Source organism: Anopheles ziemanni, chromosome X (genome assembly GCF_943734765.1).
Source record: "Anopheles ziemanni chromosome X, idAnoZiCoDA_A2_x.2, whole genome shotgun sequence".
NCBI classification, from domain to species: Eukaryota; Metazoa; Arthropoda; class Insecta; order Diptera; family Culicidae; genus Anopheles; species Anopheles ziemanni.
Window position 1 is genome coordinate 3,706,329 of NC_080707.1, and position 21,440 is coordinate 3,727,768.

At 46.7% G+C, this 21,440-nt stretch overlaps 1 protein-coding gene across 2 annotated transcripts; it reads right to left on the reverse strand.

Annotated features, from left to right (window-relative positions):
* Positions 1-366: 366 nt before the first annotated feature.
* Positions 367-20,760, reverse strand: LOC131290505 (transcription factor kayak). 2 transcript variants are annotated; one of them, XM_058319653.1, is made up of 3 exons: positions 20,430-20,760; positions 1,688-2,613; positions 367-941 (listed from the first exon to the last, which is right to left on the reverse strand). In XM_058319653.1, the coding sequence occupies exons 1-3, from the start codon at positions 20,724-20,726 to the stop codon at positions 566-568; spliced, it is 1,599 nt and encodes a 532-aa protein (XP_058175636.1). In that variant the 5' UTR covers positions 20,727-20,760; the 3' UTR covers positions 367-565. The 2 variants fall into 2 exon arrangements, with proteins under 2 accessions (XP_058175636.1, XP_058175638.1); XM_058319655.1 differs by lacking the exon at positions 20,430-20,760 and adding an exon at positions 3,027-3,379.
* Between the last annotated feature and the right edge of the window lie 680 nt (positions 20,761-21,440).

Sequence of the window (21,440 nt, forward strand, 5' to 3'; positions counted from 1 at the left end):
TTCTCGTTGGAATCACTGATCAGCCGCGCTTGACATTCTCTTAAGAAGAATGCAAACGGTTATCTAACCTTATATTGCATGCAAAGTATTTTTTTTTTCATTCATGAATCTATAACACAAAATCCTCGCGAGCTAACAAATCGCGATCCCTGGCACTAAAGTTCAGCTTGCTCTGGTTCTCTGAGAGGGTTGAATGGGAAATCTGATCTACACGTGTGTGTATAACTGAGGGAGAAGACGTACAATTAATTAAAAAATGTAATAAGTTATACAAGTATTACTATTCCCTAATATGGCTATCGCTACAAACGTGTTCGGTTCGCCTAAGTATCGGTGAGAAGTCGGATACGAGACATGCGTTTTACTCGCACGTTGCTGGTAGGGGCGTGGTATGGGCAGCTTCTAGTACCACTTGCCATCCTCCACCCCCACATATAGCCACAACTTCCTCTCGAACCGTTTAAGAAATGTGTGTATGTATATCGGTGTTTCTTTTAGGTCGTCGGCCGTGCTTTCGCTCCACCACGGAGCGGTTTGCAACGGATCTACCACCGGCTCGCCCTCGTTACAGACTGCACAGCTTGGACGGTTCGGTACTGGTCGGCGTAATCAGCTCGAGCGGGTTCCGGTTCGGTGGAAAGGTGATGGGGGCGGCGATCGGCGTCAGCCCGGTGCCTCCCTCCATCAGACTATCGAAGTTGAACAGTCCGTTCGACGGGGTGGAGATTCCGACAGCCGCCGCCAGCTCGTTGCGGATACTGAGCATCGGGAACTGTGCCGCCTTCACGTCAAGACTGTCCGGCCGGGACGGGCGGTCGGTGCCGGTGGTTCGGGTGGTTCCTGGGCCGGCCGCCTTGCCAGCGCCGCTGATCGCCGGTGCGAAGAGAGTGGTTGGCGTTGGCGTATCCAAACTATCGGTATGTTCGTTCGAAAGCTTTAATCTAAAAGAGAAAAAACATAGAGAAGATATTAAAAAGAATTTTCCAAACAGAATGATACAGTGTAATAAACCTTCTGTAAAACTATAGTTCTGGCATAACAATATAACTAATGTAGCACAATGTGACAGTCCGCTAACAGCATCACGCAACAGTTTTAGAGTACAAAACATATCACGAAATGTGAGGCAGGAAACGAGGTTCTAATGTTATTTTGTTTCATCTAATGAACATGCACAATCATATTGACCAAACAATATCTTGTAAACAATCTTTAAATGTTTATACAATCAGCATAATTGATTCGAACACGGGTCCCGCCATCATGAGAAGCACAAAATTGTAGTTAAGAGTGAAACAATGTGATCTAAATTTACATCAACATTTTAAATGTTTACAGCATTGACAACAACAAGTGTAATAAACATGTTCTGTTGAGTCTGCTTTTGACATTGGTTTCGATTCTATGGGACGTTTTCCTCCCTGTTGATTGGCCAAAATTGGATTATACTATTTTCAATTTTCGACGTAGACGTATTCAGACCCAGATCATAAAATCGAGGGCCTGGATTGATGCAAAACCAAAGGCACATAAATATATTGCGATTTTCGCTCAAAATGGTCAAAAATTAATTGAAAGCTATCAGTTTCTTACAAATTATATGCGCGTGTGGTATCAGACTACTGTCTTGATATGTTTCACTCTACAGGCATCATCTATACCCTAGCCTAAAGCGAGAGTGACTTACTTCTTTGCTATCGGGCCACGGGAGATGGGGTGATGTTCGTTTGGTAGAGCTGCAGCAACAATCTGCTCCTGTAGCTCGTGCTGCTGCTGCTGCTGCTGCTGCTGTGGTTGCAAGTTAGGCTGCTGGTGTACAGGTAGGTCCTCCTCCGGTTCGGTCTTGATCTTGAGCTCCATCGGGCTGAGGCGGGCCCGCAGCCGGCAGTGCTCCCGGTGCGACTCGAGCAGAAACTCGAGGTCGTCCTTCTCCTGCTGGAGCGCCTGGATTTCCTGGTGCAGCGACTGGCGCCGCTTCTCGAGCTGGTCCGTTTCGTCCACCAGCTCGTTGGTGTGATCCTCCCGTCGCCGGCGGCACCGCGCCGCGGCCTGCTTGTTGCGCTCGCGCCGTATGCGTCGTTTCTCCTCCTCCTCCGGCGTCAGGTTGGATGGTTTGTGCGGACGGCGCCCACCGACATTGCGCCGACCCGTTCCACCGGACCCACCCGCCACTGCCCCACCGGCCGTCCCCGATCCGCCCAAGGCGGACGACGAGTTGGAGTTCGATCCGCCGCCAGCTTTCGAGAGGCCCGCGGCAAAGGCGGACCGGCGACCACGCGAACCGCCAGTCGATGGCAGCGTCGGCGAATGCTCCATCGAGGCGGACGACTTCGAGTCGAGATCGTCCCCGGTGTAGCCGTGCGAGCCGGACACATGCCACGAGACGTTCGAGTTCGAGCTGAGCGACTCCTGGCTCGCGTCCCGGTCCTGGCTGTGCTCCTCCATCGGGTACGGCGGTGGCACGAATCCGGCCTGGTACGGCAGGTTGACCGGTGCGTCGGTGGTCGCCTCGATGAAGGTCTGCTCGATGTTCTTCAGCGTGGTCGGTGTCAGCGTCGGGGTTGTCCGTGTCGGTACACCGCTATGGACGCCAATCCCCTCGAACGAGGCAAACTGTTTTAATGCAACGAAAAGAAGGAAGAAAAACATTCATTAGTTCAGTTCACAAACAGTTCTTCGGTATAGTTTACAGCTTTTCCTAAAGGCATCTTTGAATAGGAAATGTGTATGTTAGGAAGATGTGTATTATTTTTCCAATTTCTTTTGGGGTTTCGTTTTTGTCTTGCTTCATAATAATCCTTTTCCAACGGTGTAAATATTTGCAAGGGAATCCGATGATCAACCAATTAAAAAATAGAATGTAAATTAACAACATTTCCTACCGATCAAATGTTTGCAGATTCATTTTGCAACACAAAAGCATTAAGACATTCCCGCTAACAAATCTCTCGTCCCCTTCCCTGCCCACTCTCCCACTCTGCCAGCCCCACCCAACAGGCACTTTCACCACCCCTTCTTTGCCAAACCTGTTCCATCAGCAGCTCACGGGCGAGAAAATTCGCAAATTCGTTGGCATCCATCCTCGACGGCGGTCGTCTTCAGCTCGAGCCACAGGTGTTATTCTCCTCCTCTTCTTCTTGCTCGTCGCTAGCCTTTTAGTTTCGTTTTATTGTTTCAGTGTTATGTCGTTTTAAAAAAATCGTCGATTGTTCTTTTAGTTGTTTTCGATTGGAAGATGTTCGCTGCTCTAGATATTCTTCCTCAACATCTTCTAACACCACTAATTCAGGGCCTTTCCGTTCGCAAACAGTCACCTGCTTGACTGTCAGTAAAACTGTCAAGTGTTTGCAACTTCGTTTCGCTGGTTGGTTCGTGTGAGTGTTCGTTTTTGTTTCTTTTTTTGTTATATTTTTTTTTACATATTTGTTTGCTGTTTCCTTTTCGTGTTTGCTTGTTTGCGGGTTGTGTTTTGTTTAGTTACTTGCTAATTTGTTTCGCTTCTGCGCTTTTTCTTCTCGCGCATCACTAGTTAACACATTTCGTTCGGGTGTTTTGTTTTTCCTTTCACTAATATGTTTCGATCGTTTTGCGCCGCAGATGAGACAAGCCGTAGTGCAGCGAATTCGTTTCCTCCGATCGTGGGTTCCTTCTTTCTGTGAACGCAATGTAAAAATATACCATTCGACGTTTGTTTCGCTCCAGTGTACTTGGTACCGGGATGTATTCCGTAATGTAAACTTTTTTCTGTGCTAGACAAACGTATAGTAACTCATACAAATCACAAAGGCGTGCCAGGCCAGTTGTGAAGGGAACTTCTGAAAAATCTTGACACGGAGTGTAGCTAAGAACCAGAGCTTTGGAGAGTGCCCGCGAAACTGCGTTCAAAGAATCTGCTCCACCTGCATCTGCAGCGGGTAGTGCACCTAATTCGTCGCATTTGCACGTAATGAACTGGGAAGATGCACCGACACAGTTCACTGTAGCGTTGGGTAATGGGATCCGGATCGGATTTTAGAAACGGATCCTCAGTCGGATCAGTCCGGATTCAGTCCAGAAACTATTTTTGTTCATTGTCAAAAGAGCATACCCTTTAATGATCCATTTTTCATGATCATGAAGGATTCGGATCGGATTCTGAGGATCGATCCCATTGAAGATCGATCGGATTGAAGCCCCCATGAGAGCGGATTTTCTAATCACTAGATTACTGAGAGTTTAATGTATCACCTGCAAGTGGCATGTGGCAAGTAGCCGTTCGCACTGTAGCAAGTACTTGCCGGTAACTAAACCACTCACACCGCTGTTTGAGGGTCTTTCGTTCCAAAGAACCTGTAGTTCTCGCTGTTACGCGGAATTGCATGCATAATCTCCCTTCTAGGAACGGATCGTTCCGGGTAGGTCTTCCACAGCGTTCGCGACACTCGGCAAAATGCGTTAATTTGCTTTAATGTTTTCGCTAAAGGATTGAAATACCACCGTTTTGCCTTTCCATAAGACATGGCAATAAAAACCGGAAAGATAAAAACCATTTCATCGAACCAAACTACCTCTTCCCGCACTTCGACGCGGATAAATTGAGGTTAAGCGATACAGCATCCGCTTCTGAAGGGTTTTTTTATGTTATTGTTGTCAATGTCCACCGGTTTCGCTGCCACTTAGGTGTGGAGCGGGCATATTGGCTCGATGCGCTAATCGTTAGAGACCCCCAACCCCTACTCCGATACATCAGCCCCTCATCCCATGCACATAAGCCATTCTGCGAAATCGTTGAACATCTCGTTGTTGTTTTCATGAGTAGTTTTAAGCTTGGTTTCTTGGTTTCCATGCAGATATTTTGTCTACCTGTACTCAATTTGAAAAGGGCGTTTCTCGCGTATTTCAGCTAAGCCTTTTTCCGACTGCAACGTCCATAACGTCTGGAAACCCCCAGGCGAAGTAAGTATCAGGACTACTCTTTGCCCGAAACGTCCAAAAACACAAATAACGAAAGCGATTGCGTTTAATCATAACAACCGATGTTACATTACTTTAACACAAAAAAAAAAACAAATCACGAAACTTATACACAAAAAACGCCCATACACTTGGAAGAACATGTTGCAACATGTTGCATGCACAGTTGGCTCATGACTAACTTTGAGAACAAAGGACAAATGGTAACAAATTGCATCTAAACCTATTTTTCCAAGAAAAAGCCTTTTGCAGAACCAACGTATATACAGGCATCACCAACTTAACAACACTTTAAAAAATGCAAAAAAATCCGCTGACCGTTTTGAAAAATGCTCAATTGTCATATAGTCAAGAAGTGTAGAATGTTTACATGCTTGTTATGTTTAAGTTAGTGCAACTGAGTTTTAATTGTAAAATTTAGATCATTTTATCAAAAAATAGTGATCAAACAAATCTTCAACTACTAAACTAACTGTGTAAACTAACTTGGTCGAGTTTTTAGTGTGCACAAAACTCCATAGCTAAAATATATAATAGATTGAATGGAATGCATTTTTCGTTCCAAAACTATACAGCTTTAAATTCGACTGTTTAGATATTGATCTCGTTTATTTTGATTTTTCCGATCCTCAAGAGATGGTTCTGTCCAATGTTCTATGTTAGTGTAGTGTGAGTGTTTCCGCGAATTTCGCGCATTTTTTTTGTCGTTAGCCATTATTGGCTGTGTTTGTATGCGTGTGCAGGAGAACGAGTTGGTGGCGAGTTAAAAAGGTAACGTTTATTTTTAAAAGTGATTTAATCACTCAACCGGCGCGCAGCACAGCACCACACTGTAAACACAGTTGCGAACCTTCGGATCAACACTCGCCACACCACCCAACCCCCATTCGCTTCCCCATCTACCACCCCCCCTCCCCGATCATCGGTCATTTGGACTCCTTTCGGTCGCGTCTTCGTTTTTCCTCAACCAAAAAACCTGGTTTACCTGCTTCCATCATCCCCGTAGATGGTTTAGCATTAATATTCTCCCCTTCTCCATGACCTCCTGCACTCCCGACCCCTTTTAGGAGGGTCGAAATGATCTGTTTGTTCTGCTACTATGGCGTTAACCGCATCATAAACTCGCAACCATCAACTATTCTCGACCCTCCACCCCCGACGGACCTTGGAAGGTGTATTTTCGTGAAGCGCTTCATCCTCACACACGCACAAACGGCAGACGTTACTAGGATGTTTCCTGGTCGAATAGTAATCACGTGGAACGCCGGTGACCGGTCCTGAGGTCATCGTCATTTGTTGCACCATCGCGTTGGAAAAAAAAGTGAACAATAGGAAACCGATCGGTGCACATTCGCATCATCGGTTCCAAATCCACAAAGGCAATTAATTAACGGGCGCGGTTTTGATTTGATGGCCTTTCGAATTTTGGTGCTGATTGTAGCGTTTACGTATGGTGTGTTGGTGTGTCTTGATCGTTGATTGTTGTAGAAAACGCTTAGGAGCTCGTATTGCTGCCTAAGGAATGCCGAAATTCTATCGGGGGGAGGGAGGGAAGCGAGGAAAATATTTTGCCACTTTTGCACAATCGCACACACGCACGCACGCTTCCCTCCTTCACTGTTTAAGATCCGCGCAGACACACACAAACACACACCAGAAGTGAAAGTAACGAGCGGAACGAAATTAAGAACTTAAAAAAAATAGAAAGACAAAATCACACCGAGATACGCAAGGAATAAATTAAACTGCCCACCGCAGAGCGGAAGCAACGAATAAGTAAAACAAACGGTACAAATTCGCGAGATAAAGGAACAAGAACAGAAGAGCACATCCGGGTGGAGCTCGCCGGGTGCGTAAGCAATAAAAACAAACAAACGAAAATCGGTGGCTCGAAAAGCGAAATAGCTCGAATAGGTCTTTTAAGCGAGAACACGCGCGGCGCGCTGAATCTCGAGTTCGTAACTGAAAGGTTTTCCCCGAACGAACGGTTCTTTCCCATCCCCGGGCGGACGACGGATGCTGATGCTGTGCTCTCTGCTCGTGCTCGTGCTTGCGTGGTTCCGATCGGCGGCGGGTCTCAATCCACCTGTGAAAATGAATCTCCTCCCTGGCGACCGCTCGAGAATCGCGCGACTTCGTCATGCGCCCCGGGAGGCGGGGTGTGTGCAATTCAAACATGCCACACACATAGATACACTCGATGGAGACAGCTGAAGAGAAAAGGATGTGTAAGGAAACAGCACAGGTACGGCGTGTGCATAGTTGGATGAACTATATCGGTGGGCGGTTGTTTGTGGTTTGCTTACGTTTTCCTCGGTGGAAAGCCATTTTCTTCAGATCCAATACGGAGTGCTCATTGATGAACGAAAGAGCAGGGTAAAGACCTTTGCGCATCCATAAAGTGCAGTTGAACCATTGGTCGCGATGGCCAAGCAATTCCCAAAAGCGCACATCCTCGCACATAACCTCAACAGAAGGGTTCGAGAAATTGACACCCCAAAACGACGACGAGAGGGCGAAAGCGAAGGGAGGCAGTGGAGTGCGATCGGTCCTATATTTAGAGGATGCTGAACGAGGCGTCATGCGCGACACCACCACAGCGGACCGCTTCGCTAACCCCTTCCGATGGCCGCCCGTGACTAATCGGCGATTTCGATGGAAAAGCGAGCCACTGACTCATCGCTTCCATTGGACGCAAGTGCAAGAGCAGCTGGTTTTCCCTTCCAGGACCGGCCGAAGAGCTCAAGAGCCGACCGAGCCTCACGGATCTGGCCATCGGGGCTTATCAAAAACACTCGACTGAGTAACGCCCATTGCTCAATAAGTCTTCAGGCACTGATGCGAATGTGTGGGGTGGGGTGGGGGGGGGGGGGGGGGGGAAGGAAATCCCCAACTGTTTGGCATCGAGACGAAGCCCTAGTCCAGGGCAGAGTGAGGAGAGCGAATTTTAGGGACGAAAAACACCTTACCAAACTCCCGACATCGGTCGCCATCACTCGTAATAATCGAATTAAAGCTAGGTTTTGCAACTGAACTGAAGCTGGCACCGTTTGGAAGCTACGGACAACTTGTTGCGCAAGTGGTACTTTTCGGATGAACCCACGTGCCAGCGAAGAAACAAAAGCCCCCAGCACACCCGGCACGAAATCATGAACCCACGTGACAGTGGGCACAACAAAACAACAAAGTTCAAACACCCGAAGCCTGCCGTTGGTTACAGGAACTAAAGGTTCACAGTCGTTGCCGCTAATTTTTGCGACATCGTGTGTAGGCATCTCGTTTCGTCGGTGTCCATTATTGAAACTAAGGCTACTGTTTTCATCCTTATTTGAAAATTTAGTTAACATGAGTTGAAAGATGAAAAGTATTGTCTACATCAAGATCTATATATTAGGTTGCAAACTAAAAAGGCATTTATGTCAAAAATGGAAGTTTAGTACAGTCCAAACATTGAAACAAATATGAAGGAAACATGAACGCGCCCTATCAAGAGATAGACACCAAAATATATTTGGATAATTATTGAAAAGCATAGTGGTAACAGGTACACTGGTGTTGGTTTTAGGAATGAATTTACCTAGAGACAAAAATGGATGCGTTATGTCAAAAGAAGATGTCTCTCAGACAAAAGTGGCAGTTTACGAGAACTCACTGGCAACGACTGTAGTTTGTGCCTCCAGAAGTCGGGTTACAGAGTCATTGTTTGCGACGTTCGTCAAGAATCTAAGACGGGCGTTTCTCACGTGCAATACCACGATGTTGAACCTACCCTCCGGAGAAACATGTTTGACCGCACATTCCATCGACCATCGCGGCCCACATTCCAACGCCCTCGCGAGGGATGCCCCCGGTGCTCCAGCGTTCGGTTGTCGGAAGTAAATATGCCGGGGAGAGGGCTCGGTCAACCTGCACAGTTGACAAGCAAAGGGTGCCTCCTGGACGGCACGCAACGCGCGCACTCGCCGCCGGGGCCAAAATGGCGCCACTTGGTCGCCGGTTCGTCGAACTCGCCCCCGTTTGGCCTTCACATCACTCCAGCGGCCGCGCACACTTGCTTGGAAAAAGGGTCGAATGGGGGGATTTTTTTTTTTTTGTCGCCGTTGTTGTTTGTCGGACCAAACCCTAACCCCATCTGCGGTCGATGTTAGGTGTCAGCGTTCACTCACGACTCACATGGTGTGTGTGAGCCACAGGCGAAGCGCATCGGTTGAGTGAGAGTGTGAATTTGTTGTCGTCCGCGGTTTTCCGCCGAGAGTCGAGGTTGGTTTTGGAATTGACGTCAGCCGCCCGACGTTGGAAAAAAGAGGCAAAAAAGGGTGAGATGAACGGGGGGGGGACGTGGAGTTTACTGCAATGTCGAGACAGAAAGATGCGTTGTTTTTTCCTAGCGAGGCGAGAGTCGGGGGGGAGGGAGAACTCGTCCGGAAGTTGGTCGCATAGTTCGCGAATACTGAGAAGGCAGATATCGCGTGCACCATTATTGGAACGAATCCGTCTGCCTTCCATCTTCCGACGGGCGTTGCCATGCGCTCCTTTTGCAACAAAAGACATTCCCCCCCACCACTGTGCACTGTGGCTCCACGTCCTCCCCCCCCCCCCCCCCCCCACCTCCCATATCTCGAGATTGTGTCAAACAACGCCGTTTTGTGTCATTGTCAGGCCTGGCCGTGTCATTGTGGCGCACTTAAGGCGGCGCAATACTGTGTGCATCGTCGTGCATCGATATCTACGGCCATACGACACACGTACGGAATCGTGTGCACATGCGTCGCAAGAAGGAATGCACCAACACAGGGTCGCGTGCGTTTGCGAACAAAGCGATGAAGTTGACGATCCGAGTTGGACGTGATCTTGGAAGGAACTGCTTGGGTTTATTGCCACTCTGAACATTATTTTCTCTATCAGTATAGCGTCAGTAAACGCCGGGTAGGAGGCGTCACAGGAGAAGGGAAAACATTTGGCAGCGTTCGTAAAATGGTTCCTACCCAGCAGAACGCAAAACGAACATTGTCGCCTACGCCTCCCTCCTGGCGAGCGATAAGAGCGGGTACGCGCCTCTATATAGCCTCCAAGAAGGAGCGCGATAAGAGCCAGCAACAAATACCGCACAGTAAATTACCCAAACCAAACATCACAATATTGACTATCAATACCATAACCAAACCTACACGGAGTCGCAATTACTCATACCAACTCCTTTGGCTGTTGGGGATTTTTTTCTCGTACCTTTTTTTTTAGTGACCTTATTTCTTCTCCCCATTGTCGGCGTATCGGTCCATGTTGGTCGTCTTCGTCATGCGGTTTTCGCCGTTCCAAGCTCAAACAAGGGTTTGCTGGATGTTAAGACGCTGGAGACCCAGCAGCGTAGTAAGGAGGACACAAAGGAGAGGGAAGGAACGGGCACATAACACCGTAAGCAAATAATGGCGTGGTTGTTTTTGTTGTTGTTGTTGTTGTTGGGAGGGGTACCTCCCGGGTGTCAATGAGGCGACAACGCGTCGCCCTAGTGTATCCGGCATCCGCCAGACGGTTACCGACCATGCAGAGCATCACCCCATGAGGATGTCGGATCCAAATCCTTCATTGGTCAGATAAAGTTGATACCAACTGAGTGACTTTTAGACATATCAAATACTTTTAGAAATGGAGAGTAAATACACTAAACACTGATACGGAGTGACTCAGTATATCCAGACCAATGTCCAGATTAACCTTCTAATCAATTTAGAACTTCCAATATACACAGAGAGAGAGAGGGAGGGTGGTGCCCTTCTCGGTGACTTTGGTTCGAATTCCAACCGAGACTAGACCCTCTCCTCCTCTGAACCCCTTTGGTCTCTCTTAGAAGAGAGTTACTGTGACCTTTTAACGAGCGGTATATTAAAGATCGATGGTCACTCGATCGTAACACTGGAGCAAAGGCTAGTAACCTTCTAATTGGTTCTTCCTGGTGCAACCAATGGCGGTATCCAATCATCCGGATTCGACCGATGATATTCGGATCAAGTAAGTGAACTTGAATTGCACAAAAAAAGACGCTACGTATTTGGTTTAACGATCATTTTAAATGGTTGTATACTGTTGACTCCCTTCAAAACTGAGTGAATGAATTTCTAGCCTGCCTACGTTAAGTGAAATTCTAGTTGCAACCAAAAAAACCAATCAGCTCGTATATTTTGCGTTTAGACATGCTAAGTTGAGTTTCACAAGAGTGAAATGAGTGTTTGACAGTTGCTGTTAAGGGAAACTTGAAATCGTTTAAAACCCCGTTAAGTAGAAATGGGTTTTGCTCGTTAGATTGGCCGTAGTTGACGCTATACTTTTGTCAAACGTAGCCCTGGGTATGGTATACAGCTTTCCAACTTTGTCGCATGTTTTTGATAGGCAGAGGTCGGCGATCCTATCTAAAGCGACGGTGCTAGATTATCACAAACATGCAGTCGAAAACGAAGCGTCCATTATAAACACTTCGTCATCAGTCACTGCTCCACTTAGAAGCCACAGCTGAACGACGCTGTGTCGCTGCCGGCAGACTATCACAACATCGACGCCATTATTGCGTCAGGGTCGCCTATCCGCCCTTGGTTATTGATTTTGACGCCCGCAGCTTCTGAGGCGCTGTGTTGTGTTTTCTGCGAGCAGGGAATGTTGAAGAAGGCACGTGCAGCGGACGGCACACATTCGGACTTCGGACGGCGACTGGTGGGTGACCATTGCATTCGAGTCCGTGCCCTGTGTGCGCAGGAGTCTGCGGTCCGGCCTTAAGGGGCGGATCTCGTTCCGTTCTATGGCGCTTGCAGGCGTGCAGGTCGCTGGTTGGTGATGGCGATTCTGAAAGCTCCACATCATACTCTGTCCCCACCACCATCAACAACACACACTCTGCCAATGCGCAATACTGCAGCACTGACGGGGGGTGGGGGGGAGGTTAGATTAGGGTGGTGTGTTTGTGTGGCTATGTCTTCGAGAATGTTCCAACCATACTAATGTGCCCGATATGGCGATGGTCGCTGTCGATGCAATCGTCGCGCAGTTTGGATACCCACACGTGTTCGGGACCGTGTGTTTGACTGTGGGAGCGTTCGGGACGGTGGTGTTGTCGGTGCCACGCGACATTACCTCGACTGCCCGCGGGTGCCCGGAGGACAGTTACATCGACTTCGCTACTTCCGGACTATACGTACACCTCCTCGTCCGCCATACAATTGTTCTCACAGGCACGCGGCTGTGTGTGTGTGTGAGAGTTGGTATGGCCTGTTACACTACGCCATTAGCTCTGTTCAGATCCCTCGATAACCTTGACGCGGTCACGCAAATGTGCTTCAAATGGGCGCCTACTGCTTTATAGCCATCGCTTTATTGTTTCTCGAAGAGTTCAGCATCGCGCGCACCAAAAACACATCGCTTGTGGTGCATTTGAAACTCAATTCCACTGCAATTAAGGGAGAGCTATCCCTCTGTACCTTGTAGAGCCTCCGTTCGGGCTTCAAAAAGGGTTCTTACTTTATGATATAAAACCGCGAGTAAGCTTCTTTATGTTGGTACTTTGACAGATGCTTAATTCGACCACATCAATAACACTTAAAAATAGTGTTAATGCACAACAGTGACCATCGGTGGTTGAGTTGTATCGATTCGATGTCTACAGGTGGGCAGCACAAAGTGGTTTAGCCGCTTTCCGTCCTGTTGCACCTCCGTGGTTCCGGTAAGTTCCTGTTTGATCATGTCCTCACCTGTGTTGGGTGCAAAATACAATCCAAGCAACAGGTACAAAGACAAAGGCCACACGAGAGGCGCTCGGGAGGTAAAGGAAATGTTACGGTACAACTGTTCCACCCACCGTCTGACAGAAATGATGCTTGTTTGCTTTTATATGTGGTGTTATACATTTTGTTTACCTCTCCCATATGCCTGAAACAACCCGCAGGGTCGTAAAGGAATGTCTCGCCTGCGGACAAACGATGAACCTCCTGGCGACAAACAGGTGTGCGCATTTGCGCGATTCTGCAGAGCGAACTTAGAACTGGAACTTAAGACGGCGTAGATGTTTTTAACCATTGTGTTGTGAGCTAAGCTATTGAACTATGAAGGAATTGCCTGCGTTCCGATATAGCCATGGCAGAGCACAGTTTTAAAGCTGATATGAGACGCGACATTACCACCGTCACGTAGGTTAGCTCTAGCGCACAGGGGCGGCAAAAAACAAGGTCCACTGATAAGATTTCGCCTCGCCACCGTCTTCGGGTAGGAGGGAGGGGAGAGCGTTTGCTTTGCGTAAGTGATATTATTGTAAGGAACTGATTCACCGAGTGACGCGCGCTGGTGCAATCCCGCTACAAAATGGTGGGCCACCGCGTGCCGTTAGATGACGAAATATGGACGGAAAGTCACGCACCAACGCGAAAGTGCACTCGTCTCACTTCCGGGAGAAGAAGTAGGTCCGACTAAGTCCAACAAGGAATCCAAAGTGTTGAAAAAGTGGAATAACACGTTAACTGTCAGCTGTTCTAAAACTTTACATTAGTTCTAAAAAGTGTTTGTCCCATAAGTAAATGAAAATGCAACATAAAAATTATAGGAATATTAAAAACTAATTCTTTGGGAAGCTAAGTCTATGATTAGCCTCAGAAAACCGTCGGTTTTATACATTATATAAAGAAATTTAATAAAAAAAACTAGTGTACTAAACACGCTTGGCAGTCAACGTGATAACACAAAAGCATTCTCGCCCAGTTATCATATCGACATGTTCCCATCCCAAATGAGTGACCTCCGGTGACAGTTCGCCCCATGGGACCACCCCCTTTATCCCATAAGGAATTTCGGGTCTTCGATGGAATTTTTTATCACTCCACTGTAATTATCCGTATACCTTCCCAGACCCCGCACGAAGGCTGCGACTTTAAGGCTCACCCATTCCCCTCCCGCTCTTTCTCCCCACAGAGCGGGGTGCGGCTGAATCGGTTACGAATACTTACTAGCTTACTTATCGGCGTCAGTGGCGTGAGGGGCGGATTTGTGTTGTACGCATTGAAGTATACATCGTTTAGCAGCACGTTATCATCTCGCGTCATTTGGGCGGCCGTCTGTGGTTGGTTTTGGCTGGTATTGAACTTTACTTCTGGGCTCCTTCCCTTGCTGTCTCGCCTTTGTTTTTTTTGCAGTTGCTTCTCGCACTGTTTCTTGGTAGTAGGCGAATCGAACTAGGACACACAACAACGATGGCCGGTCGTTAATCGAAATGACGCAGGAGTAAATCGGTGTGGCACATCAGCTATCGCGGCGACACAATCAAGGCACGCACAACACACAATACGAAGTAGGCGAGATTCGTCTACTGAGGGTAACTTGTCTCAACCGCTGGCTATAAGAGCTAGCTTTCTAGACCCACAAGTCTGTACCGAAATCTGTATTAAATGCTATCTCAGCTACTGGAGTCTGCGCACTACTCTTCACAAAACCCACTGAAAACCAACTGAAAACCCGAGGCAGTTGCGTCCCGGTCCTCTTTGTGGCTCGGAATATTATTTGATTGCTGCAGTTTATCGTAGATTGATTGCGCGAACTCGGAAACCTGGTTTTAAAAAAATCGGCTAACCTTCTTTCATCAACACAAACACACACGCACACACTCGGGGTGGAAATTTCCCAATCGCAACTGATAAGAAACGCTGATCCACAAGCTCTCTGGACCCGGCTGGCAAAGGATCTCACTTTATCAACTTTTACGTGCGCTCCTGTTGACGGTCGTTGGCGAACTAAACCGGCACGCCGCTATGGCTGGGCATTTATATCGGCCACTCAGGAGCCCGTGCCCGCTTCCATCGCGCCCCAAAGCGCCGGCAGTCGGAAGGCCGGTGGATGTGCGATTTTGTTTCCTTTTCCTTGCCACACAGCTCCGGGCTGCTGGCTGCTGCCCATTCTGCTTGCTCGCATACCGGTTTCTTTTTTAATTTTATTTGCCTGCCGTGCGTGGTTTTGCCCAGCCGTGATAATATGCGCCCCATACAGCCGGGCGGCCGTCGAAAGCGAGGTCGCTCCTCCACTCGATCGCGAGTGTATCGGCCCCCCCCCCCCCCCCCCCCAACCGGTATGAGTGTCTTTTGGTGGTTGGTTTTGTTGTTGGCTTCTTCGCTAACCCCAGGTTTTTGTTTATGTGCGCTCAATACCCGCGAGATGGTCAGTTCCGAGAAAAGTGTAATCGTAAAACCGCTCCCGCAACGATAATGTTGCCAAGGTTTTGTCTTGTCTTCCCTCCTTGGTTGAAGCTATCAAGAGCACGCGGTGTGTCTCCTCCACACTCGGGTGCAATTTCCTACATCCCATCTTCCTGCGGCTGGCCGCGTTTATTGCTTTCAATTCCACCCCTTGTCAGCAAGCACACGAAACCTTTTGGGGTACACACCCGGTTTCGCAGCGGTGAGTTACGCGTGAGTGCCCGGCTGCGCGGCCCGAGCCGTGCCGAGTCGAGCCGACGCAAGGCACGCTGGGAATTCCCCGCGGTTTAGCGAACCGGCACCACACGGCCTGTGGAACAAAAATTCCCATGGCAAACCCCCGTTTCTCGTTTCTCTAGCGACCCCAAACGGCGTGTGTTTTTCCTGAATTTCAACCTCGCTCACCTTCACCGACAACGTGGATACGTTGTCGCGGGGTACACAGCCACAGCTCAACCTCCACAGCGGCTGCTTGTCCGAATGCACCAACGGCTCATCGTTATTGTCCTTGTCTGTCCTTCCTTTGTTCGTGACATCTACACATGCAGCGACCGCGAACACACATGGCGGCGGGTAGATTAAGAAGAGTGTCACGTGACTGCGAGATAAAAGCACATGCCCGCAGCTGTAGGTGCAGTATTGTAAAAGAGCCTAAGCACTTCCTAGGAAGAAGCAGGAGTTCTCTTCCACAATGTTGCACCGTTCATGGAAAGATTCTGCAACTACATTCTTAGCTATTTAGAAATGAAAGTCATGATAGCTGACACAGCCTGGAATAACTTGTTGCTAAAGCTGAACTCTCGGACCTTAAGCATCTGTAGGCTTCGGAGAAATATTAGCGGCTTATATAGAGGCTTATAAGTAAGGCTTGTAATGGAGAATCATAGGGGCAAGTTAATTAAGTTAACTTCAGTTGCACGAACCACGAAGACTAGTGTTTGAAAGTACTGCAAAAATTATTTTAAGGAACAGATTAAACTACGCCTTGTAAACGTCATTCGTCGCTCGTGGATTCCTTAGATAACTACGCCATTTTCAGTAGAACTGGAGAGGTAAAACCGAGACGCTAGCGAGAGGTAAACCGAGCGAGCGAATCGGAAACAGTGGCAATCGTGGTGGATGGAAAAATGAATGATAAGAACAAATGTTTATGTCACTTCCTTTAAAAATGATGATAAGAATTGCACCACCCTGCAAGTACTTCAGAGTTCGGGACCAGATCCAAACGAACGAACGGTTCGTTTGTATTTTTTTTCGCAACCGGTCCAATGTGCTGCCGGTGCACCTATCGGGGGATAATGTGAGCTCGCGGGAAGAGATATCTGTTATCTGCGAGCACGCGAAGTAAAACGTCGGCCGGAAATTGGGCTTCCATTGTTATCTTGTGTCTACATTTGAACGCCCCTATCAACCCATCCATAACCCAGACCCGCCAGAGCTTTGGCGCGTTTCACTGCAAAAGTCAGCTTCAATTTCTACACCGCTCACCGGAACTGAAATAAAAGTGACACAATATTTTGATTGGACAAGTTGCTCAAGAAAATTAGAAAAACAACAACACATACTGTCAATAAAACGATGTCCGGAATTGTAAATCTAGGGGTCCAAACTAATGGGTTCAAAATATCTTGGAGCAAGCCGGACCCAGTGGCCGATTAGGGATCAGCAAACCCATGCAGCAAAGACACAAGCATCAAAACAATGAGTGGGCGAGTGATTACCTAATTTCACGCAACAAATCAATGAAAAAATAATCTTGCATATGTTACCATTCCGGTGGTAGCCCCCATTGCTGGTAAGCCATCGAGAGAACTTACGAGGAAAAAAGAGAAATGGAAAAACGGCAAGGAGATGCTGATGACGAATCGGAATTCTGGAAAAACCCGGCCATAAACATCCGGCCACACGCTCCGGATTGCGAGTGATGTCCGTTAACTTTTCAACCGAATGAAGAAAAGAAAAAATAAAAAGAAATAAATATTCAATGCACGCTGAGTTCCCCTCGATGAGTGCCGTACGATCCCCAACCGATTGGTTATAGCCGGCGTACGCGATTCGCTCTCTCGCGTTGGAAGCTGGCCTCGCGAAAATACCGATACCCCATGTGCTAGAAAAAGATCAGAGACGATCCATTTAGTATGTAGAAAACACCGCACGGGTGGGCGAGACGGTGAAGCTGCCCGGTTGCAAAGGATAAACGAGACATAACGAGCGACGGGTGGCATCGCGATTCGCCGAAAACACCAAGCGAGGTACTCAACCGAAGCCGAAATAGCGCCGAGTCATCGATTTTCTGCGAATTCACTGTTGTCGTAAGTATAGCGTCACCGTCGCTGTCTCGGAAGATCCACCACTTTGGGCGAACGGCGGCGCCTAGCCGGGCCCATCGTTTGCAGCGCGCTAGAGGCTGACCTGCATCGACACGACGGCTTGTAATGTGCGGGCGACAATGGATTCAGAATTCTCTTTTAGTACATATAAATCTGTACCATCCCATGCAGCACTCTATCTACCTTCGTTTAACACGTTGCGTACCAAGCGTTTTAGCACAATTTTTAGTACATTTTTTTTAATTACAATTTGTTTATAATAGTTGGTAAACCGATTGTGTTCAAAGGTCAAGCAAAAACTTAGCTTCCCAAAAATTTTATATAAAATATTACAATTACTTTTATGTTGCATTTTCATTAAGTTATGGGTCAAAAACTTTTTAGAACTAGAACTGCTGTCACCCATATTTGGGTGACGCGGTACGGAACGTGTTAATGATCGAAAATTCTTTTAACCGGAACTGTCAAACGAGACAACACCAACGGGATGCTGGTGAACTGCAGGGAGATTTTTGTGCCAAACAGCTATATGCCGGGTGGTGCCGTTAACCAACATTCCAACTTTAACCGGTACTACAAACGAAACAGCAAAAGCGGATGCACATCAACAAAGCTCGAAAATAAAGCACAACCCATCAGAAAACGTGCAACGTCATTCGATCGCTGCTGGCATCAATTGGGTAGACAATGCCCACCGAGCTGACGTCATCGTACCATAAAAATCGCGTTGCCAGCGATACAAGTGAAACTCTCGAAACGATGACGCATTGCTCCAAGGCGCGCACACAACCCCTTGCTTGCCGCTACCCCCTAAAGGGGGTAGCAATTCCGCCGATTCAAAACAACCTGCCGTAATGAGCGAGAGCAGACTTAACTAGGCACGATGCTCTCATTCGTTCCCTTTCGTTACTCCATGCCACCCTTTGGTAAAAAAAACCCCACATGCCCTACCAATGCTTTTATTTGCTCGCGCTGGCACGTCCAATGGCGAGCGAGTATGACGTTATCGTGAAGCGAATCCGCTTGGCGGACGCGTAGTATCCGAATAAAAATTGGATACTTGGGAGGTTGGCGGTTTAGTTCGCGCTCTCAACATATGATAAAAAAAAGAGGTAGAAAAAAAACAAAGCCTTTCAGAAAAACAACTCACCGTGGAAAGCGGAACACGAATGGACGTGTATGGTAGTGTCCAAAGTTGTTTTCGTTCGTTTTCGTTTGCAATTTTCGAATTTCTGTTTTTGAATGTTAACTTTGCGAAGGCGCCAAAGTGGGATATTGTGTGAAACGCATTGTTGTATTTCCTTCAAAAAACATTTCCATTATTACAACTCTAAACCATGAGAAAGAGAGGCCAAGTCATTTAAATTACATTAAAAAAATTGATAGCAGTGAGTGTTTTAAAACAGGATTCGTCACGCTTACCACATAAGTCGTCAGAGTTTGGAAAAAACTGCAAGTTGAACATCTTAGCGATTTTTTTACGATGTTTACAAATAGTAAAAATTGGACAGGAACATATGAGTAGTGTCGTGATATCACGGATTATTTCTCTATTTCAATATATTTCAACTTCCAAATTCACCTACTTGTTTCATTTTCACTATCCACTCTCGTCAAATTCAATCACAAGACTGATGGTTCAACCCTTTCCGGTTTTCAATGTCTACTTTGTTCCATCTTTTTCCATCTGCAGATCCATCTCGGTTCAGTAGTAGCCCATCGCTCTTCTAATTTTCGTTCGTTTATCAATTCGTTCATTATTACTATTTTTCTAATTATTCATCTAGCTCGGCTCAATCCCTACAAATAGTACTATATTAAAGCTTTTAAAATTCGAAAAACAGTGCTACAAATGCAAACAAAATTCTTTGAGATCAAGGCATAACATTAGCGTTATTCTGATGCAACCACCGCAAGATGTGTCGGACGACAACATGAGGTTTAATTAAGAGTTTTCTTAAATCAGATTTATATTCATGAATATGAATGAATCTTGCAATCGGGGTTTCTTGTTTCTTAAAGGATCCATTAGAATTTGTGAATCCTCACATATGATGTGATGAGAGCTGGAGGATTCGTTTCAAAGAGGTTGAACTTAACGATTTATGGTAATTGATCAGCTGGCTAAAAAGTGGGTTCGCTTACGGTAGAGAAGACTGTTCAAATCCAACAGAGCCTGTCTTCACAAAATACAGTCCAGAAAGTTTAGTTGTATCATTGTCTAACTTTTTCAAATTTATTTGAAAGTAAATCCAAACATTTATCAAGTATTTGATAGGACAAGTAACTGTTTAGCAATTCAGGTACCTTTCGTTCCCAAACGAGGAGCTGCCTTGAAGTTGTTTTTAAATGTTTCATTAGCAAACTTTTATGCACTATTTTGCTTCTTGTAAAACATATTAACCAAATGTTTGTTGCCAAATGATTAACGTACATGAAACGGTATTCAACATATGTCGGTGTTCTAGTAGGCCATAGTTCTTACAATTTTCGTTGGTCTCGATTTTGTTTTTAAAATGAACTTTGCCTTGCATGGCATTCGTTCAATCAATCAAATCAGTCAAGTCATTAAATTATTATTGCTCAATCTATTTATCTATTAGGCTCAATCCTTGCAAATAAGAATACGAATAAGTAGAGGATGCCATCTTCTGTAATTACTAGGAAAATGTAATAAAATCCTAAGCGTAGTGAATTTAGCGCGTTCTGAAAACTAACGCTTCACTCAATCGCCCTTTGACTTATGAAGCTAAGCGCTAGGGTTTTACCTATTAGTCAAGAATAAATGTGAAAAGGCTAGTAAATCTATTTCTCTTAATCGTTTAACATTAAAATGCATGTTACGGATACGGTGATAATTGTTAATTGTTACTTATTATTAAATTCAACGGTACATGTTTGGCCCCCTTGATTGTTGATTGCTACTTACCGCACGTGTTAGAAGCACGTTTGATGTCGCCAGCGTTCCACTGTTGATTGACAGATCGAGCGTTTTCAGATAGGAAGAGCGTCCCAAGCCACCCAGCGCAAGGACGACGCCCTCAGCATGAGCAGGCGGTACCGGCACTTCCGCGGGCCTTGCTAAATCGGACTGATTGTTAGCTGTGTTGCTTCGGCTTCCGGTGTCGCTGTTATCGCTGCTGGCGTTGCTGCCATTGCTGTCGCTGTCATACGGCGAGTTGTCGTCGCAGGCAGCCGACTCCATGTGTTTACTGCGATTCTTCATCGTTCGAGCCAATTAGGTAAACAGGTTCGGGCTTGCTGCTGGATGCTGGATGGAACTGCTAGACCACAGAACGCCGTTGGCAACCGGGTCTTCGTCTCTCGGGGGTGTATGTGCGACCAGAGTCGAGTACCCTTTTTCACGCCAAGCAAACGTAACACAACGTAGCTCAACTCACACCAGTGCGTTAAAGAAAGCTACTGCGTTAACGGGGGGTAGCAGGCGCCACCGATGCAATACGAGTCGATTCTAAGATTTCCTAACCTTCAAAGTGTGGGAGGCTGGAACATTTCTTCGGGGTAAAATTTGCACAGTAAACCAGAAATAAACAGAAACACGTGCATGTAATCATAGCCTTGTTCACACCGGGTAATAAACAACGAGTCTTTAACCTTCACTGGCGCACTGTCGCAAGCATAAACTAAGCATAAACCAGGAAGAAAGTTAGCGTTGATAGGGCAAACAAACGAGCAATGAAAAAAAACTAACAACAACAAACTTCAGTGTTTTCCAACACAACAAACGATAACTTAAAAGTTACACACAGGATACATAGCAGCTAACACGGCTTCTTTCACAAACTTTTTAATGCGCTGCCTATCGTTTCTCCAACATCTGATGTAAATGAATCATCGGTAGTTCCACCGTGTTGACACCAACACTAAAGAAAGAAAGACCACGCGTATCCGCTTCTCTGAAACAATGGGTCAATCCGGA